At 43.2% G+C, this 21,947-nt stretch overlaps 2 protein-coding genes across 4 annotated transcripts in view; one reads left to right on the top strand and one right to left on the bottom strand.

Moving 5' to 3' along the window:
• Positions 1-3,376, top strand: part of SYN3 (synapsin III) — a gene marked incomplete at both ends in the record, with an annotated part of 180,753 nt that extends 177,377 nt beyond the window's left edge. For both annotated transcript variants that reach the window (XM_082309047.1, XM_082309046.1), the window contains 2 exons: positions 1,474-1,771; positions 3,244-3,376. In XM_082309047.1, coding sequence (XP_082165173.1) covers positions 1,474-1,771; positions 3,244-3,376 — 431 coding nt within the window. The remainder of the gene's footprint in view (positions 1-1,473; positions 1,772-3,243) is intronic.
• A 4,784-nt stretch (positions 3,377-8,160) lies between these two features.
• Positions 8,161-20,307, bottom strand: FBXO7 (F-box protein 7). 2 transcript variants are annotated; one of them, XM_082309846.1, is made up of 9 exons: positions 20,077-20,307; positions 18,362-18,659; positions 16,156-16,383; positions 14,640-14,781; positions 13,385-13,468; positions 12,192-12,284; positions 11,055-11,231; positions 10,325-10,362; positions 8,161-9,947 (listed from the first exon to the last, which is right to left on the bottom strand). In XM_082309846.1, exons 1-9 carry the CDS (start codon positions 20,196-20,198, stop codon positions 9,543-9,545), a joined length of 1,587 nt encoding a protein of 528 aa, XP_082165972.1. In that variant the 5' UTR covers positions 20,199-20,307; the 3' UTR covers positions 8,161-9,542. The 2 variants fall into 2 exon arrangements, with proteins under 2 accessions (XP_082165972.1, XP_082165973.1); XM_082309847.1 differs by lacking the exon at positions 13,385-13,468.
• Positions 20,308-21,947: the final 1,640 nt, after the last annotated feature.

Here is a 21,947-nt window from a genome sequence, read left to right as displayed (position 1 = left end):
TGACAGCGTGGACTGAGACGTATCAGTTTTCCTTCGAAATAAAAGCTATCGGGATAAAGGTTTCACTCATTGTTCCAACTCACTGACAAGGAGGCAGCAAATGCAGTGTGCTGTTAAAGCAGCAGCTATCATATTCCACAGCAGCTCAGAAAGTGGAGGGAAATTTTGATACAGATCCAGTTGACACTGCTGGCAGGACTTGGCTCAGCGATGTGAGGCCACCTGAACTGGCATTGGAGCAGAATTCTGGGCACAGAGTGTCTTTGTGTTTGCACAAAGCTGTAGTGGCTACAGGCATTAAGAAGTGATGGGAAGACGCTGGTGCTGTCTGTCAGGCTTGGAACAGACACCAACGTGGTGATGCCAGGATCCTTGATCCATCTGTCCAGGTGTTCCCCTCTCAGCAAGAGCACACCCCCAGCTCCTCCTGACAGCAGAAGCAGGTTTGACTTATGTGGTTGGTCAGAACAACAGATTTGGTTTATTGTCCTGATTTACACTGAGGTGATGAAGCACAGGGCTCCCCTGTGAGTACCCAGACCACACAAACTACTCAATTCACATAACAAATTAGACCCTCCTTTTTGCCACCTTTGTCCTTTCATCTCTCCACCCCAATCTCCTACCAAATTAACACCCACCTCTAATTACTTTTTCCTCAATGGTCACAGTTTCTCTGTATCCAAAATTTGGTATTTCTGATACCAAAGGAATCTATGTAATCTTGGCATTATACACTGATATGATGACCTAGGAATTGCTGGCCTTGCAGGATACTACTTCCCCATCTGTCTCCAGTACTCCCTTTCAATTCTCTGTGAAGTTTTTTCTCACCTAACTCCCCCTTGACCACCTGTGAAATCCAGCCAGCCCTCACAACGCTATCTGTAACTTTTGTCAGCTTCTCACACTGTTATCTGTCATGGCCAGCAATTTCTCATGTCACATCCAATTCTTTTCCACATCCGCTTCAGTTCTGAGAGTCTGCTACCAATATGGCTGAAGCCACCTGCTGATAATGCTGGAACAGATATATGAATAGTGATAAGGTGCACAGTCTCACATCAAACTGCTGGGTCCGTGAAGAGACTGCTGACCCAAACCAGCAGATTCAGCTTTCATTTCCTGCGGAGTTGGTTCTCCAGTGAGCCCTCCTTCCCAACACAAGAAGTGCTTGCCAAGGATAAGAAATATTAGTTACACAGAACAGTACAGCACATTGAAGTGTCTCCCTTTGGGGAGAGTGGCAGAGCTTCCTTAGTGCTGAAGGAAGTAGAGAAATGGACCACAACTCTAGAGACACGGGCATGACACCAGTGTTAGGCCTATGAAAGACGTTTTCCCTTATCCTTCTGCATGAAGATACTCTGAATAGTCTTGTCCCTTAGCAAAACCCATTCTCCCATATAGATGCTCCTTGCTTGTTGTCCACCACATGCACTTCCTCATGTTTGTGTCTACATGTCCCTTCAGGTGGACCACGCCAGCCTCAGGGATCTCAGCCTCCACGGACAAACGCACCTCCACAGCAGCGGCTCTCTCCTCAAGGACAGCAGCCCCAGAGTCCCCCGTCCACTTCACCTCAGCAGCAAAGGTCACCTGGATCTCCACAGCAAGTCCGATCAGCAACTGGGTCCTCTCCAGTCCAGGCTTCCAAGGCAGGCGTGTTCCCTCCACAGCAGCCTAGACCTCCTGCTCAAGGCCGGGCTCCTAGCCAGCCAAGCCCCACTGAAACATCCAAGCAGCAAGCCACCCCACACCCGCATCTGAAGTAGGTGCTCTGTTAAACTGCTAATATCTGTAGATAGTAGAATAAGGCTGTCAAAAAAGTACCCTGAGCTGGCATGAAGAACACACCACCTGTTGTCAGGCAGTAGTCCCCAGGGACAAAGGCCTGGACAACTATGAGTGACTTCAGAGGTATATATGCCTGGGTGTAACAGGCCACCATTGAACTGTTGTCAGGAAGAACAAGTTGCACTTGGCATCTCTAAGACTTCACATCCTTCCTCTTGCTCATGCACTCAGAGTTAATCCTGTGCTCTACCCCAGCCATATCAACACAGCTACTACCTTCCCAGCAGGGTGTGTACTCCTTACAGGCTGTAATCCACACATTATTGGCCAGAAAGCTCAACAGGAGTCATTCCTTCACTATTCCCTGAATGCAGGAGCCACACAAGGTTCTTTACGAGGCAATTTTTTGCAATTGGTAGCAAAAAAAGGTGGGGGGGAGGGGGGGGGGCGGTGAGTGGAAGCAGCACTACTCATATATGTAAAACTCCAGATGGTGACTCTATGTTTAAGCGCTCTTCTGGAGCAGAGCACGCCACTGAATTATTGTGGATCTTTGGTAGAGGCCTTTGCTGCCACCCTTCATGGAGCATATCTGACTGGCACCATGGCAGGAAAGATTGGCAAAAAAAAGGTTGGTGTTGACAAAAAGTTGACACAAGAGCAAACTGGTACGAACAGACCATAAACAAAATATAGGCTAGGAATGAGAAGACAGTTTCTAGACAGCAGAGGAGCGATGTTCTGGAACAGGCTTTCAGTGATGTCTACATTAGCAAAGCAAACCAAGACCAGTGGACTTAAGGATCAAGATGTTGGTGCTAAGGACGCAGTCTCCACACTATACATATTTCAGGTACTTTAAGTGGAGAAAATTGGGAGGTTTACTTCAAAAGCACAGTCCTGATCTGAACTTAAACACTAGCAGATACACGCCCAGCAGAAGCAATGTGGCCAACTGAAAGACCTGTGTAACACAGCTGACAGTCAGAGCAGACATGCCAGGGAGGGCAGGCAACAGCACACATTGCAGGGGACATGGCTACCAACTTGCCCAACCCCTTGTGCTCTCACATTTGAATGGACAGCACCACCATTCATGGTGCGGCTGATAAGAGACAGGTGACCTTCAGTATGAATCCATTCTTCTGTATTAGTAGTGAAATTACTTAACTGTTCCTCACAACAGTTACACCAAATGGCAATTGCATGTTTTTAGTCAGATGTTTTCATAAACACTTACTGGTCTGGACTGTGATATTGGAGCCACCTGCCCATGCCCCATCCTCTCCCCTCCTCTCATTCCCGGATGTCTTAGCATATGGAGATTCTCCTTGCTTACCTCTCCTTTTATCCTTGAATTTGTCTGTGTGATGGAACACAAAGCATCCGTAACCAGCTTTGAACTACCGCCTTCTCCTGCTGAGTCTGAACTGTTTTCCATTTCAGCAAATCGCAGTCCCTGACAAACAGCTTCAGCATATCTGAGTCATCTCAGCGGGGAAATGCCAATGAAGACAAAGCAAAAGCTGAGACCATCCGCAACCTGAGGAAATCATTTGCTAGCCTGTTTTCCGATTAACAGCCCTGCAGCTGGATCTGTGCTTTTGTCAGCCATCGCTCTTCATACAAGCGTATTTGATGTCATCCTGGAATACGCTCAATGGTACCCAGCAATTTACAACTAAATTTACAACCTGGGTAAAGGGAATTTAGAAAACTATAGTTGTTTTAATACAAAGAAAATATTATAATAACGGTCTGAAAAGTGACTGTATAAAAGTGGCACTATTTCATTGTTTTTTGTGCATAACCAGAATCACATCTTGACCAAGTTGTAAAACAAATTTTACTCTTGCTAACCCCTGTGGAGTCAACACAGTTATGACAGTGCAAACTATATTTTATTTTGATTTGTATATAGTCAATACAATTGCTAACTTCCAATTACTGAATCCTTGTTGAGGTCAAGCTAAAAAAAATATGGTTTATTTCAGAAACAGATGTGCAAAGACAGAGTCAGGAGTAAGTATTCATTGACTGATAAAGTGAGCATGCTTCAGCATGGAAACGCAGTGAACTGTGGAACTTCATGATACCAACTTTATAAAAAGTCACTTTTCAGAGCAAAACCACGTTCAAGTTAAATATGGTACCAGACATCAGTAAGCGCCAAAGATCACATAAGCAGGTCATCCAGATGGACTGCTGGTTTGTTCCAGATCACTCTGCTCATAGCAGATAAAATGTCTCTGTTTCATGCCTTGCATTTATGTCGCGTGCACGTGATTCCCGAGTTCTGAGAGAAAAATGTCATGTTCTAACCCTGTAGCCTTAGCTCAAAAATAACCTGAGAAACGGGCCTTCCACGCAAAAAACAGCTTCTTCCCCTGCCCCTGGAAACACCAGAGTTCACATAAATTCCAGACAAAACCCAGCTAAACTCCAAGCACTTTGGTGACTTGGTCACATCTGGCTAAGTATGTCCCCCAGGAACATGCTTAATTAATAGCAGAGCTGATGAAGTGCACATACTTGTGTGCTGAGTGTTCCATAATACCGAATGGACAGACAGATGGAGTGAAATCCTGTCTCCCTCCTTGAACTCCCATTGACTTCACTGGGGTGAGTGCAAAATGAATGCAAGGTGACAAACCCGCAATAGAACGCAAAAACTATCCTTTACAAATAAGATGAGCTGGGGTCCACCTGGAGACACCAAGCCATGGGAGGGCATGTATGGGATTGCCCCAAGCAGGTAATGATCAGTATCAGCCCTCCCTGACCACCCCCACAAATTATTCTTCCAGAGAAGACAGAGAGGGATCTTTGCCAGGTGTGCTTTTCCTCTAAGCCTGCAATACAGAATGAAGCTGTGAATGGGCACATACACTAGAACCGGGACATGGCAAAAACCAGGAATGACACAAGCTACGTTCACAATTGAAAAAAACACCTGGGATAAATCAATGTATCTATGGCTATTTCTACCAGCTGAGAACCTACCTCTTGCACTGTGCTCATTCTATTTATCACACACCTAATGCAGGCACCAGACTTTTCTTCAAGTTTTGTCAAGTACTTCAGTCACAAACAGTGCATACAGCTTCAAGGCCAGACTTTTGGCTTTGTGCTTCCCTTAGCAGCTTCACCTTGATGACACCGAGGAATGCCCAGGGAGGCAGGGAGGTCAGTAAGTTAAAAACATTTGAGCCAGTGGCACAGATGTTTGCTGTCACTTAAACAGCGAGATCCCCAAAGCAGCAAAAGCAACAGCAGCATTTGCCATCTTGGATCTTATGATTCACTGGTGGGAATAAAGCCAAACAAGCAATTCCTTCCTGCATAGCACCTGTAATGAACATCTAAATCCAATGCAGTCATCTGGACCTTGTATGACCTACCCCTGAGCAGGCCTTTACACATACCATGGCTTTTGTGACCTGTGCACTTTCAGGCAAGTAACAGCATACCTTTTCCAGGTTGGAAGGCTCTCGAGAGACTCATCTGGATCAATGATTTATACCCCAAGTTCAGTATTATAGAACCGCCCTATTCCCTGATGATTTATCTTTTTTTTTTTTTTTCCCCCAGTTCTGTGTTGTCCTTCCAGGTTCGCTAAGCAGTTTATAATGTAGCATCATAAATACATGTCATAGTCTGAGGAAAAAAACAGACCCTGCTGTTTTGCAGTCTCCAGGAGCAATAAAAGAGTGACAAATGGCCTTGAGCAAGCACTGTCCCATTGGCAAGAACAATAGCAGATTAACAGGCTCCACTATATGGAGAGGAGGTAATACAACCCTGGTGGGAGAGGATTTCCTTCTATAACACTTCCCTCAGCATGGTTTATGCCTTTCCCTAGTAAATGGTCACCAGAGATGCAAAGACAAAAATAAAATTTTACTGCCAGAATCCTCAATTGCTCTATCCCCTGAATGTTTTTATGTCTCTCTTACCAACACAACCTATACAAAAAATAAGTAACTAGTGACTAGTATGGCATGACCCCACAAATCGACCCCAAGTCATCACTGAAACCACAATGGTTGGATCATTTGCTGATGCTGCATTTGAACACAGCAGGGCTGTCCTCCAACAGACCACAGGAAGAGGATAGCACTGTTGACTTGATACCCAGCAGTGGCTCAGATCTCATCATTTGCCTGCAGCTCCCAGCTGTCATCTTTCAAGGGACAAGCAAACACAATGGCATCTCCCCTCCTCCTAGCTCCACCTTGCTAAACCAAGTAAAAGCAACAGGCACTCTCAGCTTAACTTGGTTACTCCTATAGTTCCTGAAAACCGTCTTCTCTTCTATCCACAGAAGTGCTTTAATGAAAACACTGAGTTGATTTCCTAAGTTAAAATGATGAACCTCTATACTGTGTCTTATAAATGTTCCAACAATACACTTCAATCTACAACTATGATGCTCATATACTAGATGTTGTGGCTAGCAGGAGATTCACAAATGCATCATCATATATTCAGGTTATCGCCTTTGATGCGAGGTTTCTATTCCAAAATCCCTACCATCTAACAAAGCAAGAGAGAGAGGGAATACAAGGGGTATATTCTCCATTTTATGAATGGGGAACTAAGGTATACCCAAGAGGTATATTTAGGTACCTAAATATAACAGCTGGAGTTAGGGGCAGTAAGAAGGCAACAGAGAAGCTGGTGAATAGAAGCTACATTTAAATCACAGGGCAGACATGCCCCACAGCACGCCTTGGGATCTTTCTCACACAGCTGTGAAAACTGAGCACCTGGTCAGAGCTTCCCTTTTGTCCTGCATGCTTTAATTTTCTTCACATGGAAGCCAGGAAACATGAATAGATTTGTGTGTTTGGATCCAGCCCAAGAAGGAGCTGCGACACAACTAAGACACCCACTCAGATCCACCACCTGGAAAATTAATTTACATTTTGCTGTTTAGATACAGACTGAGAAACATCTTGACTTTCTTGTAATATCTAGGTGTGGTATTTCAAGAGGAATGTCACTTATGTTCCCATGCAACTACAAGTCTTGTGTAAAGCTAAGGTTTAGAAGAATAGCAGTCCTGCTCCAATAACTGCAGCAGTATTTTCTTCTCTTTCACTAATCACAGGCAGGTACGCAAGATCTTACAGCCTGCATATGGCCCAGTTACTTCATCTGGTTGGCTTAAGTTTCATGAATAAGATAAAACAATAAATAGAAAAGCCAAGGACAATAGTTCCCTATTTCCAAGTGACCGTTAGTAGCAACCCTAACGGTGCTGGATACAGATGAACAGTACAGGCAGGAAATGCCCATCTTCAGGCATTTCGTCTTTTACGATTTCTCTTCTATAGGGTTTGCAAACAGCAATGACACTCATACCTCGCTTCGGAGGTGGCGCATAAAGAAAATAAGCAGCTAGTTTTCAAATATCTCCTCCGTTTTCTCTTCTAACTTTATACTGTTGGTCCTGAGATACTCACTTTATGTGTCATATCCTGTTTTATGAATAAAGGGAACTCCTCTATAGGGAACTTGACAGTTCAGGAGAAGTCAGGTTCCTTTATCTTTGGTTCACAATACCTTTACTACAACGTGGAGGAACAATGAAGAAAGGGAAGGAGTATCTTCAGGTCACTTAGTGGTGTATCTGTAAAAAGGCTGAGTTCATTTCTTCCAAAACAAACATTTAAGTGACAAAATCCAGGATAAACAGAACCTGTGGCATCAGCCTGGTGGGAGTATGATGACGTTGTCTTCATGGCAGAGAGGGCCCAACTCCAGAGCAGCACGGGGCATGCTAGTAGAGCAAGCAACATGACTGTCATCAAGGCACTGGTAATGTGAGTACCACTGGCGCCACAAAACTAACGTATCTCACACACACAGAGATCATTGGTCCCAGAAATAGCTTGAAAAAAGTGAAAAGAATAAGTTACAAATTATTTTATCAGTTAAAGCTGTATAACCTTATCTGAATATTATGTATGCATTTCTGAAGCACTCAGGAAAAAGGTGGACATTTGTCCACACCAAGGACAAAATGGTGCAAGACCAACACAGTGTAGATCTCCCTTTTCCTTTTTATAGTCAGTGGAATACAAAGAATTACTAAGCTCTAAGAGGCCTGACTATACACCTAAGTGAAAACTCTGTTGGAACAAGGCAATTCAACCACTGCAGGCAAATGTTAAAAATTACGGCTAATCTTGGTATTGAAGGGAAACCACTGTCCCCTGACTCTATACATACACACTCTTAGGTGTTTAATCATGGCAGGATTTGCACTGGTATGCCATTGCTGTGAAGGAGAAAAGGGAAAAAAGAAGAAATACAACTTTTGACAGCAAAATAAAGTATTATATTTTACTTCCACTGGAGTTAATGGAAAAACTTCCTGACCCTACTGAAGTCAACTGATTTTATACAAAACAAGATGAATCACTGAAATATCACCTGAAAAAGCACATAAGTATTACTGATTAAATAGCTTGTATTTAATAGGAAATGTCATTCCATTTCCACTGTTGGAATTTCAAAAAGATTTTAGAAAATATCAGCTGTCACAACAGTCATCAGTACCATTTACATTTACAGAAACACTGAGATCAATCCATTTTAAAAAAATATGTAAGAAATGAAAAGTTCTAGCAAAGTTTAGTCATTCCAGTCTTCCTTTAATGGAGCTCCAGCATCAGCTTGCAGATCTCATCAGGAGACTTTAACAGTGGTCTTGTTAGTTGCTCAGTAGTTAATAAAACAACACTTGAAAGGTGCTCATAACATGCTACAACACATTTCCTCTTGGCAAGATGTATTTTGGTACTTAAGTAATGGAATTAAATGAAATTTACTGCAGTAAAGCGAGTATTCATTCTGCTTCTGCTGTGATCCCATTTCCACTGCAACCAGGTCAGCCCATCTAATTCCTTAAGTTAGGCAGGAGGAAAGATTTATTTTTGCACCAGTTTTAGTTCACACACAGTAAACGCAGCCATGTACTACAGCTCCTTATTTGTAAAGTCAAGGAGAACGACAAAAGTTTTGCTGCTGGTTCTTTGTAAAATTGCTCTGCTTCTGTTCAGACTTCTGAGTTGCACTGTAGCATGACTTTACTCAGTTGTTTGTAAAACTAATTGATTTGTGTTCTAATACTTCCATTGTAAAGAAAATCCCTTCCCTGTATTCTTTGTGTATTAAGTAATAATACAAAAATGCTTTTTACCTAATAAAACATTAAAGGAAAAAGGAAATGTCATCTTTGACAATTTCTACAAACTCACATCTACCGTAACAGTGGAACATGGTAGATTTTTTTGTTAATAAAGATTATTAGCCAGGTAGATTTCAAACAACATCATTTTTCCTGGCAATTTAATAAAACTCTTCAAATAAGACAGACAAGTATAGGGTTTGTATTTAAAGTGCTCTTTATCTGATGCAGCAAATATTTGGCCGGTATCCTTCTGGTCTCTAAGTAGCACTTCACAGATGATTAAGGGCAAGGCGGGGAGGGAGGGGGGAAGCAGAACAAACTGTTCTAAGTTGTAGCTCTTCGTGAAACAGACCTTAGTGCCAGCTGGTGCAGCACTACCGGAGCATAAAACAAACCCAGCCTTTGTGGTTGAAACATTACCATGCACACATGTTCTTGCCACAATCTGAAGAGAAGGCAGATGTTAGTGCCTAGGATTTGCAATCTCCTGCAGTTAGAAAGCAAGCTCAGGGTCTAGAAAACTCACTGAAGGAAAAAGCAGCAATCAAATGAATGCACGGCGAATGTCCATGGGGCGGCCCCGGCTGGGTCTAGGTGGAAACCTGTCATTGGGACCAGCTCGTCCTGGAAGTGTAGGGTTTGCTCCAGGCAAGGAACCAATTGGGTCAAAATGTGGTCTGAATGGAGGAAACTGGCCTGGTGCTTCTCCTGGGCCAGGAATGAGTGAGTTAATTGGGTCTCCAACATATGGAAGTGTTGGTCTCTCATCATATTCTCCACCAATGATCATTGGGGGATAGATTGGGTTTGATGGAAACGGGTTGGGAGGAAAAGGATTAGGATAGAATGGGTTGGGATGAAAGGGGATTGGATGAGGTGTAGGGGGAAGAAACATCATGTGCCTCCATCTCAGGGCCTCCTTCTTCTGTTTCAACTTTTTCTTGTATAGCTGCAGACAGAAACAAAGGCATTTTAAAGCTCTATAAATGCTTTGTCTTCCAGCTTCAGCAATTGCATTCAGTTTTGCAGCACTTCCTAGAAAAGCACTCCTCATCAGTCTCAAAACCCAGAACAGCAACTGCCCTGCCTGCCAAAGACCAAACACTGCATCTCTGGAAGACCCCTAACCCATGATCTGGGCATGCATCATGTAACTTGTTGATGCTGTTTTCTCCTACCCTGACCAAATTCAACATGTGTACACAGAACACCACACTTTTAAACTCAAATTTAACTCAAAGTTACTGGCTCCCAAAGTCTATGTTTTATCCTTAAATCAGCCCATGGAGACTAATCTCGGAGAGATTATGTAAAAAAGCCACCTACTTCTTTCCAGTCTGTGTCACGAGGCCTTGCAATAGGATCTACAAAGAAAAGCAAAAAATTAAGAAGAGCAATCTATTTTATTTTTAAGTAGCATTCATGCCACAGATGCCCACAGCTTTGTCAGAACTTGCAGAAGAACCATGAGATAAAAAAACACTTTTGGTCAATACATTTTTCATAAAGATAATGCATCTTAAAAAATACAAAGCTCCAGGACCACTCAATAGGTAATCTACTTGCATACCCATTCTACATAAAGTATAATCTCCAAATGTTACTAAATAAGTAGAGAAATCCCAGAAACACTATCCCCACCTTTGACTTCTGACAGCACTTCCCTTGATCACTTTATTTCTTCAATATCTTGTGTGAAATTATAGCAGGAATATCTCTTCCCTCCACTTCCTAATATCTGCAATAGCCGATACATCAATGTAGCCAGAAAAACAGATGAAAACAAGGGAAATCTGCACCGCACAATGGGAAGAACTACGTGGTCCATCAGTAACGGCTCAGCAGATTGTCATTAGTTTTCATGGCAGAAAACCGCGCATCCACCTGAATTACACCTGACCAACTGTACTGGTTAGCATCACAAATGACCGCTTTTACTCACAGTGTTTAAAAACCAGAAGTGGCTGCCTGAGGAGCCTCTTATCAAAACCTGTCAGGCCCTAATCCCTCTGTTCACATGAGAATGTAATTACAAAAACATGTGTCTCAACATTACCTCGGAAATCTCGCAGATACATAAACCTCCATAGAAGCTGGTCATTTGAAGCTGCATAAAGATCACGGCAAACAGCAGAAAGAGAGATGAGTGAACGGACATCCAGAAGTCTGAAAATTCGAAGCTTGAGCTCAAGAGGAAGGACCACTAACCCAAACACATCTGGCAAGTTCAGAGCTACAAAGAAAACAGAAGCATTACCTAAGTGGTGCAGAGTTTACTCTATCTCTGAAGCCCCAAAAGAAAGAAAGAGCATTATAATCTTTCCCTTAAATCATTTCCCTTTGATGCCTGAGTTACACCACTTTTCTCGGAAAGTATTGTGACGTGACTTCTTATAAAGCAGATCTCTTGCAACTCTAAGTACATTTACGGAGCGTACAAAATAGGCAAATGGCACTTTATACTGACCACTATTGGCCGCTGTAAGCCTAAGAAACATTCCACACACCTAACTATGTTTCTAGGCTACAGAACAAAGGAATAGGTAAAGAAAAAAAGACCTGTGCAATTTCATGAGCTGACAGAAAAGAACATTTAATACAGAGAACATACTTCACATAAAACCTTCCCGTACTGAAGTCTAGAGGGAATTCCATTGAACAGTCTTCAAAATACAAAGCTGAGACCTTTTATGGCAATACCTATGCAGAAAAAGCCTGGCTTCCTACTGCTCCACAAACACCAGCTTGGGTTACTTCCTACCGTCCTTTCCAAGCCCTCAATGACTGGTTACTGAGAAGATCATTCCTGAGGTTAGACTTCCAAATATGATGCTATATAAATTTTTCTACTTTGACAAAGAAATGGATCAAAACTACAGAACTACTGCCACAAAATCATTGTGGTATGATTTTCGCATCACTAAGTGCGGAAAACAGCCACTCCACTTCAGTCTCTTAAGTGAGACTAGAGCAATCAAAAATTAAAACCAAATTATCATTACATTAACATTTTCTGAGATACAAAGATCAATGTCATTTCTTTAGAATGTGTAAATTTCTTTATGCTTACTCTTTATATACCCATCACTGAACAGCTGTTTCTAACACTTTTCCTTCGAGGCTTTAGATAGACCCCCTTCCTTCCATCCTCAAAAATCAAGTACCATCTCTAATTATAAATATTTTCTCTCACCTTGTCGGGCAGCAGCCAGAAGAGAGTAAACCAGCTGGTCTTTAAAGAGACGGGATAATTTCTGAAGGTCTTTGTAAACACCTGCAACCTTTTCTGTCAAAGAAGAGAGGTAAAAAGCTTAACTTCAGGAGGTTGTAATGCAAAAAATATGCAAGAGCAGAAGAATTATGGTTTTCTTATAAGCAGAACCGTAACCTGCTTGTAATCTTGATGGAATCAGCTCTGCAGCTAGAGTGTAACAATCGTGCAATAAGTAACTAATTGACAAACTACACACCAGTTCCATGGTCAGGCTAGGCTTTCCTTTGACCTTAAAAAGCACTATTAAGAGAAATACTTGAGTTCTTCAGAAACAAACTGACTCTCAAGCTGTCAGAGCTTCCTTTGTCAGATTTCAAAGCTCGCGTTTAACATGAGCCTATGTTGTAAATACTTGGAATATTCATTTTTCTGACAGGAATGTTTTTTCCATGCTGTTCTCTCAAGAAACAGGAGCCAGAAGACTTTATCATTATATCAGACATATTTCAGTGCTCAGTTATTCTTCTAAAGTCTTTCGATTAGATTTGTACATCAGCCACTGGGGCTACCCAGGACATGGCGTAGGACACTGAGTCAGCCTCAACTGCCAACAAAGCATTTCACACATACTTCAGAGAACAAAAGGCTAGTCAGGTCTGTGCTTACAAGGATCCACATCTATCTGCCCTTCTCTCCTCCCCTCCCTTAGTTTTCCCTCTAATTTTGGCATTCTGGAGAGAGCTATGTAGTCAGCACATGTTTTCTGACAAAAATAATATAACAATTATGGTGCCACAACAAGAGTGTAGGTACCATCAGCCTCTGAAGTCCTGAACTGCCAGGCAGAAGCGGGGTATAATCCAGGATTGCTGCCCCAGAGATTCACACATATGCTTAGGACCTCATAAATAGCAGGCATATGGGCCAGAGGATGGCTTGGGCTTTGCAAGGTTCTTTCCTTACACAGTTAATCCAATAAATTCGAACTGTTTCAACAGCAAAATGTGAGTAAATGGCTGCACTCTGAATTCCTTTTACCACAAAGCTATGACTCAACTAAGTGATAACCACGTTTTTACTCTTTTTTGCTATTCTTTACCTATTTGGTCCTCTACTGAAATATACAAGTACTTACTCACTATGTGACTATGAACATCATAGCTCAATCATACCTGGCTCCTGAAAGCAAATGAAGGATGCTGGCAATAGCTGTATTCTTTTAACACCTTTAATCTCTTTGTTGATTTTTAATGTTGCTGCAAATGTAAGGGGAAAAAAAAAGACATTTCAAAGTTTAAAACACACTGTGAGATGACAAAGATAACTTCATTACTGCCTTACTCTTCAGAGGTGTTCTACTCTCCTCCCTTACCAGATTCCCTCAAGGAAAATTTCAGAAAAACAAAATGGAACTTAAAATAGGGAATAAACAAAGAACTTGGTGACAGAAACTAAGCATTGCCTTCAACAATTCTATCATGTGGAAAGAGAAGTAACACAGCTAAAAGAGGTACACAGCAAGCCATTATAACCAGCAAGCCATATATAAGAAATATTAACTAGAGAAAGACTCAACAAGCTTACTAGATAAACACTATATGCATGATAGTTATAACGCTGTCCTAAATCTAACCTTAACCTGACTTGGTTAAAACATTTGATTGAAATGCGTATACGTTCTGAGAAAACATATGTGGTTATACAAACTGGCATAATCAGTTACAAGTTTTACAAATAAACATAAAAATTTTAATCAAAGATATCTTGAAATTAGAACCAAGTCCCAACTTAATATTGGTTCTTCGAATTGCTCAAATGCTAAATAAAATATGAAAAAGAAAGAAAAAAACAAAACCAAAATGACAAACAAAAAAAAAAACAAACCACCAAGTGATATGGAAGTTGCTTCAAAAAATTAGACTTCTTTAAATATTCTGGACTGAATAGCTTAAACTAAATACAATTTTTGAGACCACAGTTAAACTGTTAGTGTGCTACAGGGAAGATTATATATTAAAGCTAAAGAATATATAGTCTGGAAGTTGTTTATAAGTCTTGCAAAGAACATGAGACAAGACAAAATACTGTAGCTGGAGCAAATCTACCTCTTGTAATGTTTGGCAATGTATACCAAAGTTCTTATGAAATGAGACAAGAAGCAGATTTCTACAACATTGCAATGAAAAGGCCAGCTGAATCCCCTAAAGATTGATCTGTTATGATTAGAGGGAGAGAAACAGTTTACACCAAGACAGGAAATACCAAGAATATTCAGCATCAGGAAGCAGCATCTCTTGCACCTCAGCAACCTGGATAATCAAGGTGCAGTTCTAAACAGAGTGCACAAAAGCACATGTAAGTTTTCTCTTACTGAACACTGGTGATATTTAGCAATGTGCATTCAGGAGAAAAACTTGACTAACTTACCATTAATAGCAACAAGATCTCCCAAAGGCACGCAAGTCAAACCAGCAGAACCTTCTTCGCAAAGCGGGTGTGTGTACTGTAGCTTATAAACACCATTCCCTCTCCATTTCTCTGGCATAGACACTGCCTTGGCTTCCGTCCCCTAAAAATACACAGAGATAACACTGCCATACTTTAGCAATGTACCAAGACTAAGGGGTGAAAAAAGAGAATTAGAAGTTAGGAACTGCCAGAATGCTGCTTGCAATTCACATCTTAGTTTAGACCCAATGTGCATTATGACACATTCTATAATTGCATGATTATATACTATTTTCCCCAAGACTAACAGCAAATCTAAGGAGAAGTTTAGTAATTTTTTGTCCTGTCCCAGTTTCTGATAGGGAAGGTTGTTCAGTGAGCAGACTCACATCTATTTCTTTGAGACATGGACTTCATTCTGTCATTTATTCCAGCATTCTGACAAGTCCTGTATGGACGTTAATTTACTGCATAAAAAACATGTTATTGCACCTTTTCTGTGAACTTATGAGGTCTGATAGGGCTTGAAGAATCACAGCGTGAAATCCATTCAAAAATCTCAGTGGACTAACGGTTTTTCCTTTCAATTTCAGTATGAAAAGGCTCAGATGGAATCCCAGAGGGACACACAACATAATCACAAGTACAAGCAGATGCTCTCCTGTCTCTTAAATCTACACAGCAATCATCATCTCTCTTCCAAGACTACTGATTGACATAGACCCTTTTTTCCCCAGTGGCAAATATCTTTTTCAGATAGTATTTCAGGCTATAGGAATGCAATAAACTTAGATTTATTAAACTGGTATTGGTCAACTGGACACCTAAACTGACCCCTTACATGCGCTTAGTTAACTTCACCACAAGAAAAAACATGAGAATTTTAACACCTTCCCTGCGAGCAAATATTTTTTTTGCATATTTAGCCACATGTTAGTAAACATACAATGCAAATCTGGAAATCTAAAGGGAAAAGGTGAATTCACACATTGTACAGAGGTACTGCCATAGGTGCTTGACTGTGAGTTAGCTATCTCTGTAGGTTAGTGGAACCAAAGCCTAACTGAACTCAGTTGAAGCTAATATAGAATTGGAGGCATTTTGTCAGACCTAGGCCTTGTTAACCACCATTTGAACAGGATACCATTGAGATGGCACTGATGCTTAAGGCAGTGCTTCAAAGAAGCACCACCATCTAAGCACATCTACACAAGCTCAACAGTGTAAGGCAGGAACAGGAGGTTATCAGCTGGGTCCCAGTAAGGCTGAGGACTGAAAAACACACAGAGACAGGCCTCTTCTCTCACACCTAAAAGCTGCTCTAGTCTTTAGCTTTAAGGCTTACTGGTCAGGCAAATTACAGAAGCTGGTACTTCAGCAGCCCATGCTGCTGACTGACATACACAAAGCCAGAAGTGGATTTTGACACATTCCCATGATACTCCACAGCTTCCTCATACTGACCAAGAAATTTCCTGATGGGTTGTGCACCTACCTGAGGTACGTAGCCTGTCTCCATCATGAGAAGATGTACTAGAACGATCAAGGCATCAGTGGCACTGGTACACTCAGCAGAAAGGTAGAGCATCTCTAAGGAATGTGGTATTTCACCATCAGCAGCTTCACTGCACAGCATGGGTTCAGAGGGATAGGAACCTGTACCTTCTTCCACATCAACATCTTCTGAGACTAATCCAGAAGGAAATTCTAGGCTGGATCCTGCCTTCAAAGGAAAGCAAAACATACCTTCATTCAGAAAATTACACCTCTATAAACATCAATACTATTCGTCTGCTTATTCCAGTCCTCACAGGCACCAAGTCTGCTCTGCTGATTTCTCAAGCAAGTTTTACAGATTCATTACATCTCCATTTTCTAGCATCCCAGCTGGACACTGAGATTATACACATAGCCTCTGTATTTTTTGATATTTATAATGCAAGCCCTTTATAAAAGGGTCTGTCATTTGATTGTATATACTACTTGAAGATAAAGTGATAATATATTAAACTTTCATTAGAATTTTCGCAACATACACAGGAATAATTTACTCACTGTACTACCACCATTTATTTAAATATAGCCAACATGCATGAGAAGTAAGCAAAATGGTAACTTGGACTGCTTAGAAACACAATAGACCTAAATAGCTGGAAAAAAATAATCATCAATGGAGTATATCTCCTGACACTTGAGGAGCACCGTGATTTTATTGTGGCTTCCCTTCTTCTACCAAAATCACACCCTATTTTTACATTAACTGATAAAACTACCTACAGACACATTAAAAAAAAAAAAGGCAGTGAATGAAAACTATAAGCAGATTTACCTAAGGGAAGGGTCAGGAAAGGAAAAAAAAAAAAAAGGTCTAAAGGAGCTGTAGCTACTGCTTCCCCACATCTATGCCCAATAGCACAAGACACCCTTACATTTGTATGAGGCTGGCACAGCCATCCACCCATGGAACTTCCCTTCTTTCATTAACAGCAATGGACATAGCCCCAGTTAAACATAGATTTTCAGACTTCTAGAGCTCTTCTACATTGACGCTTAGTTGCTTAGAAATTTTCCTGCCATCTTTCACCACAATTTTGGAGGAAGATGCGAGAATCTTTCATCTTGCCTTCAAGTATTAAATAAATATGAAACAGATACTTCTGCACAGCTTACTATGGTCTGCCTGACAGGCATAAGGAGCTTGCATGCCCACAGCACCATGTAAGGATTATTGCTGCTGACAAGAATCAGTGGGACAATGGTCCAACTACATTTTCTTCCATTACTGACAATTCTTTTTATCCTAAATCTTAATTTTCATACAGAAAAACAATATTTTTAAAAGACCTCATGTAAAGACTGTATTAAGGGACATTTTGTATTTGAAATTCATTCCAAAACAAAAAAAAAACTACTTGCTTTGAAAGAATGTTGGAAGACAATTTCCTCCCAGCTTCTCAAGCTCCTGCCTAGAACAGACAGGATCATATAACGAGACAGATCATGGCACTAGGCTCTACCTGCAGAGTCTCCTCTAGGGAGACCATTCACCACAGGACCCAGCAGTTGGTGGGAGCTGTTATCTGCTTAACTATTGTGTGTACTGTCACATGGGAAACAAACCACTGAGTAATATGAAAAAATTTGCTTATTAGCTGCATGAAGCATATGGGGTCATACAGATGTACACCTACGAAGCATGAGGCAGGAGCTATCTCAGCAACACAACCTCCACGCACAAGACAGACAGGTCTCACTCTATGGCAGGCCTTCTGAATCACAGGGAGCTGTTATAACCCATGAGAAAGGAATCATGCACTCATCTTGTGAGTGGTGTTTCCAACCGGCAGTGCCTGTTGCATTTGTTCAGTACCTAGAATCAGTTTCCTTGAGAAGACAGCACCGAGGCAGGTAAGAAACATACTCCTAACTTCCTTAGGGAAAGTGCATGTTCCAGCAAAAACATGAAATCCTGTAAAAATGTCAGACTTGAAACATCTCAGCGTCTCTGAACTAGCTTCTGTGTCACAGATAATATACAATGAATAGAGACAAGTTTCCATCCAAATAACTGCATACGTATCAGGCAAGTGTAAGGAGCCAAATATTCTCAAGAGATTCTCTACTATATAGTATGGCAACTGACACAACAAGATACCTTCTTTTTTGCCTTGTGTTATACAGGGCAATTCTCATGTACTTACCCTTTCGTCACTCTTTTGAACTTCCACCTGAGCTTTCTGGTTGTCAGATTGTTCATTCTGCCCTTCTTCTTTTGGACTGTTGGCCTCACTTCTGTTGGGGATCAAGGCGGACGGCTCGTGACCATTCTCAAGCGAGGGAGGAGTAGAAGGAGGAGGAGGTAGGCTGGGCTGTCCATCTGCTTCTTCTAGTAATAAGCATATCAAATCACCAGAAACAATCCCATATGAAGCTAAGGTCTTCTGATCTTCTGTGAGAGCATCTTTCCTGTTCAATGTTATTGCAAACTCGGTATCAGAACTGCAAAATAGAAAAAAAAAAAGGCAACATGGCTGGCTGCACCTGGGTAACAGCACACAGAGGTATAGTTAGAAATGCATAGCGCATACTACAACAGTACTATGCCATGGGTTTTAGCCCATTAATTAGCTATATATTAAAGGAAGAGTGAGGAAAAAGATATGGTATAAAATTACTTCCCCCATGTTTCTCTCCAAGTACATTTTAAGTAGCCGTAGCTGCTTGGTAGGTATAACTTTATTTACAGTAATTGTTCATAAAACAGTTATGAAGGAATGCAAACAAGTGCCCTCCAAATTAGAAGACGTCACACCTAGCAAAACAAGCTTTAAATAAATTAATGGCTGACATTATTTAAAAAGAAGATACTTTTGCAGACTCAACCATCTTACTCTCTGATTAAGCAAAACATTCATTTCAAAAGGTCAGCATGTGCCCTGCAGCATGCTAGCTGCAAATGAGTGTAATAAGAAAAGATGCTTCAGGACAAGCACTTACAAAAAAAAAAAAAAAAACAAAACCACACCCACTGTGGCACGACAAGCAGTAACTTCAGATTTCTCCTGCCCACACTGCTATGCAGCACAGTGCAGTGCTAGCAAACGTGCCTATCAGCAGTGAAACATTAGTACATCGTACCTAATTAAAGCTTTGTGAATGCAAACCCTTTAGCCACCATCAGAAAATGAGCCCCTTCCGTAGGCGTTTCTTAAATGGATTTTGCAGGCTTTACTCTCCTATAAAGGCTGCCACAAGTTCTTCGTAGATAAAACGTTTATGAAACTTAAACCCAGAAATTCTCCAAGAAGCCTGCAGAACTCTAAAACTGATACCCTACAGCCATCTTCGTAACGCACAGGCCACACGGAAATTCAAGGCAGCCGCAATCCTTATTTCACAGCTGAGCATTTCCCAAAGCCAGTTTTACTTTCCTGTTCTGTAGGAACAGCCGGGAACCCAAACCCGCGAACGGCCGCCGCGGCCCGCCGCCCTGCCCCCGGCGCCGCCGCAGGGGCTGAGGGAAGGAGCTCAGCAGCGGGCGTTAACGACCCTTGCACGAACTTCGGCGACCTCGGGTACAACCTCCAGGCCGGGAACCTTTTCACCCCGCGGTGCCCCGCCGCGGGACGCCGCACACGGGCCCAGCGGCCACCGCGCCCTCACACCGCGGGCCCTGGCCCCGGGGCCGGCGGCTCCCGCCGCCCCTTCCCCCGCCCGCCCCGCAGGGGGCAGCAGCGCCGCCGCCGCCGCGTGCGGGGGGGGGGGCGGGAATGGACCGGGCCGCCCCGCCCCTCCCCCCGCACCGCGTGGTACGGCCCCGCCGGCCCGAGCCCCGCGTGCGCGCAGCCGTCCCCCGCCTTGTCGCGTCGTGTGTCCCCCCCACACCCCCCCCGCGATGGTTCGCTCCGCACGCTACCTGTAGCCCCAGGCGGGCAGCAGGGCCCGCCGCAGCTGCGCGCGCAGCTCCCCCAGCGTTGGCTCCGCCCCCTGCACCTCCAGCGGCGCCGTTCGCTTCTGCAGCCGCACGCGAAGCTTCATGGCGGCGGGTCTCCGGGCGGGTCGCCGCGCCCGCCTCACGCCCCGAGCGGGCCCCGCCGGGTGGCGGCGGCGGTGATGGTGGCGGCGGCGGGGAGCGGGCGCAAGGGCTGCCGGGGCGTGTCGTTGTTTTGGTTGGCGCGGCCCCGCCTCAGCCCGCCCGGCCCCGCCCTGCTCGGCCCCGCCCCCTCGGGGCCCGGGGCGTTCCCCCAGCGCGCCGCCGGCCGCGCGCCCGATCGGTGCCTCGGCGTGCCACGGCGCGGCCTGCGCTGCGGCCGTGCCCGGCCGCGATCGATGATTTGGCTCTCCCCGCGCGTGCGCCGGGAGGAGTGGCACGCTCCCCTCAGCGCCCGCCGCTGTCGGTTGCTGCTGTTCGCCTCCGTTATTGAGGTTGCTTTGCTGCTCTTGTTCAGCAGCGGCTTATCCCCCTCAACGGTTTATCCCCGCCGGGCCTGGAAGGGGATAAGCCGCTGGCGGGAGTGATTTCTGCACACTGGGTGCCTGCCGCCGTGCGAAGTTGTTGGGTCGGGCTGCTTTTCTGTCTTCCCTCCTCTTCAGTGTAATAACCGGTTTAGATGTTACTCCAAAAACAAAAATGCCAGGGAGAGCCTATTGCTGGCTGGGAATTAAACTGTTGGCGAAGTTTATGGAAACGGGCGCTAAGGGAAGGGCCGAAGGAAGATACTGCCCCCAAGAGCGCTTTGCTTTATAAAGGAGCGTGTTCTTTTAAGGCAGGCTACTCAGTTGTCATCTCGGAGGTAGTGTCTTAACGCCTGCGGTCAAATAATCTCACCAAAAATATAAAGTGTCACGAACTTAAGTTTACTGGCTCTAGTTCCCCTTAATCTGTCACACTTGAAAAAAGGTTCCTCCCTACACCTTAGATCTTGTCAGAAACTATATTCGACTTCATCTAGAAATAAATGCTTCGCAGAAGTGTAATGTCAATAGGGGAGAAATGTAAAAGGCACAATTTATTCAAGTTTTTACTTTGTTTAATGAATTACACTAAAATTCAGGGAACAGTGAATTAAGAGGTAACTTTTGAACAATGCTTTTTCTCAGATTATCTTGTTTTTCCTTCTGATAATACAATTTACTTGCATCACATTTCTCCACACAAGGAATAATATGAGAAATCCGAGGCGCGGGAAAATTGGGGTACTTTGAATAGGTGAAGAACTTTAAAAGGCCTAGGTTGCACAGCTGCCATCAAGTACAACTGCTTATTATGGCACTATTCACATCGCTTAACCCTGTATTTATAGGAACAGCCCTGTCTGTGCTTACGGGGCCAGTCAGAAAAAGGAGACTGAAACTTCAAAAATTCTGTTCTGGGCTATGGGGGAAATCTGATTTACGCCATCTGAACATGGTCATCCAACCCAGGTAAATGTGGTTGCTAAATTTCACTTCACTTTAGAGTTTGCTGTCAAATACGTCTAAAGTTCAACGGCAACCATCATCTGGTGTCCATATGTCAATAAATTTCTCAGTGGAAAGGAGAGGCTTGTATTGAAAAAGGTGATAAAAGGAAAGGCAAAGAGACTACTGAAATGGAAGAATACCAGTCATTGAACAACCAAAGAGCTGATGCTCATGACAATCAGCTTGGTGTTACACACTGGGCCCTCAACTGTGAGCGTTAAAACAAGTGATTTCCTGAGAAGCTTGCTGCGCCCTTTGCCACTACCCCAGTTTGAGAAGGGCTTATGCAGTCATCATCAAACGGGGCCACGTCCTGGATGAATC

The sequence above is a fragment of the Platalea leucorodia genome, assembly GCF_965183815.1.
Source record: "Platalea leucorodia genome assembly, chromosome: 4".
NCBI lineage: Eukaryota > Metazoa > Chordata > Aves > Pelecaniformes > Threskiornithidae > Platalea > Platalea leucorodia.
This window is presented reverse-complemented; position numbering and strand designations above follow the sequence as displayed.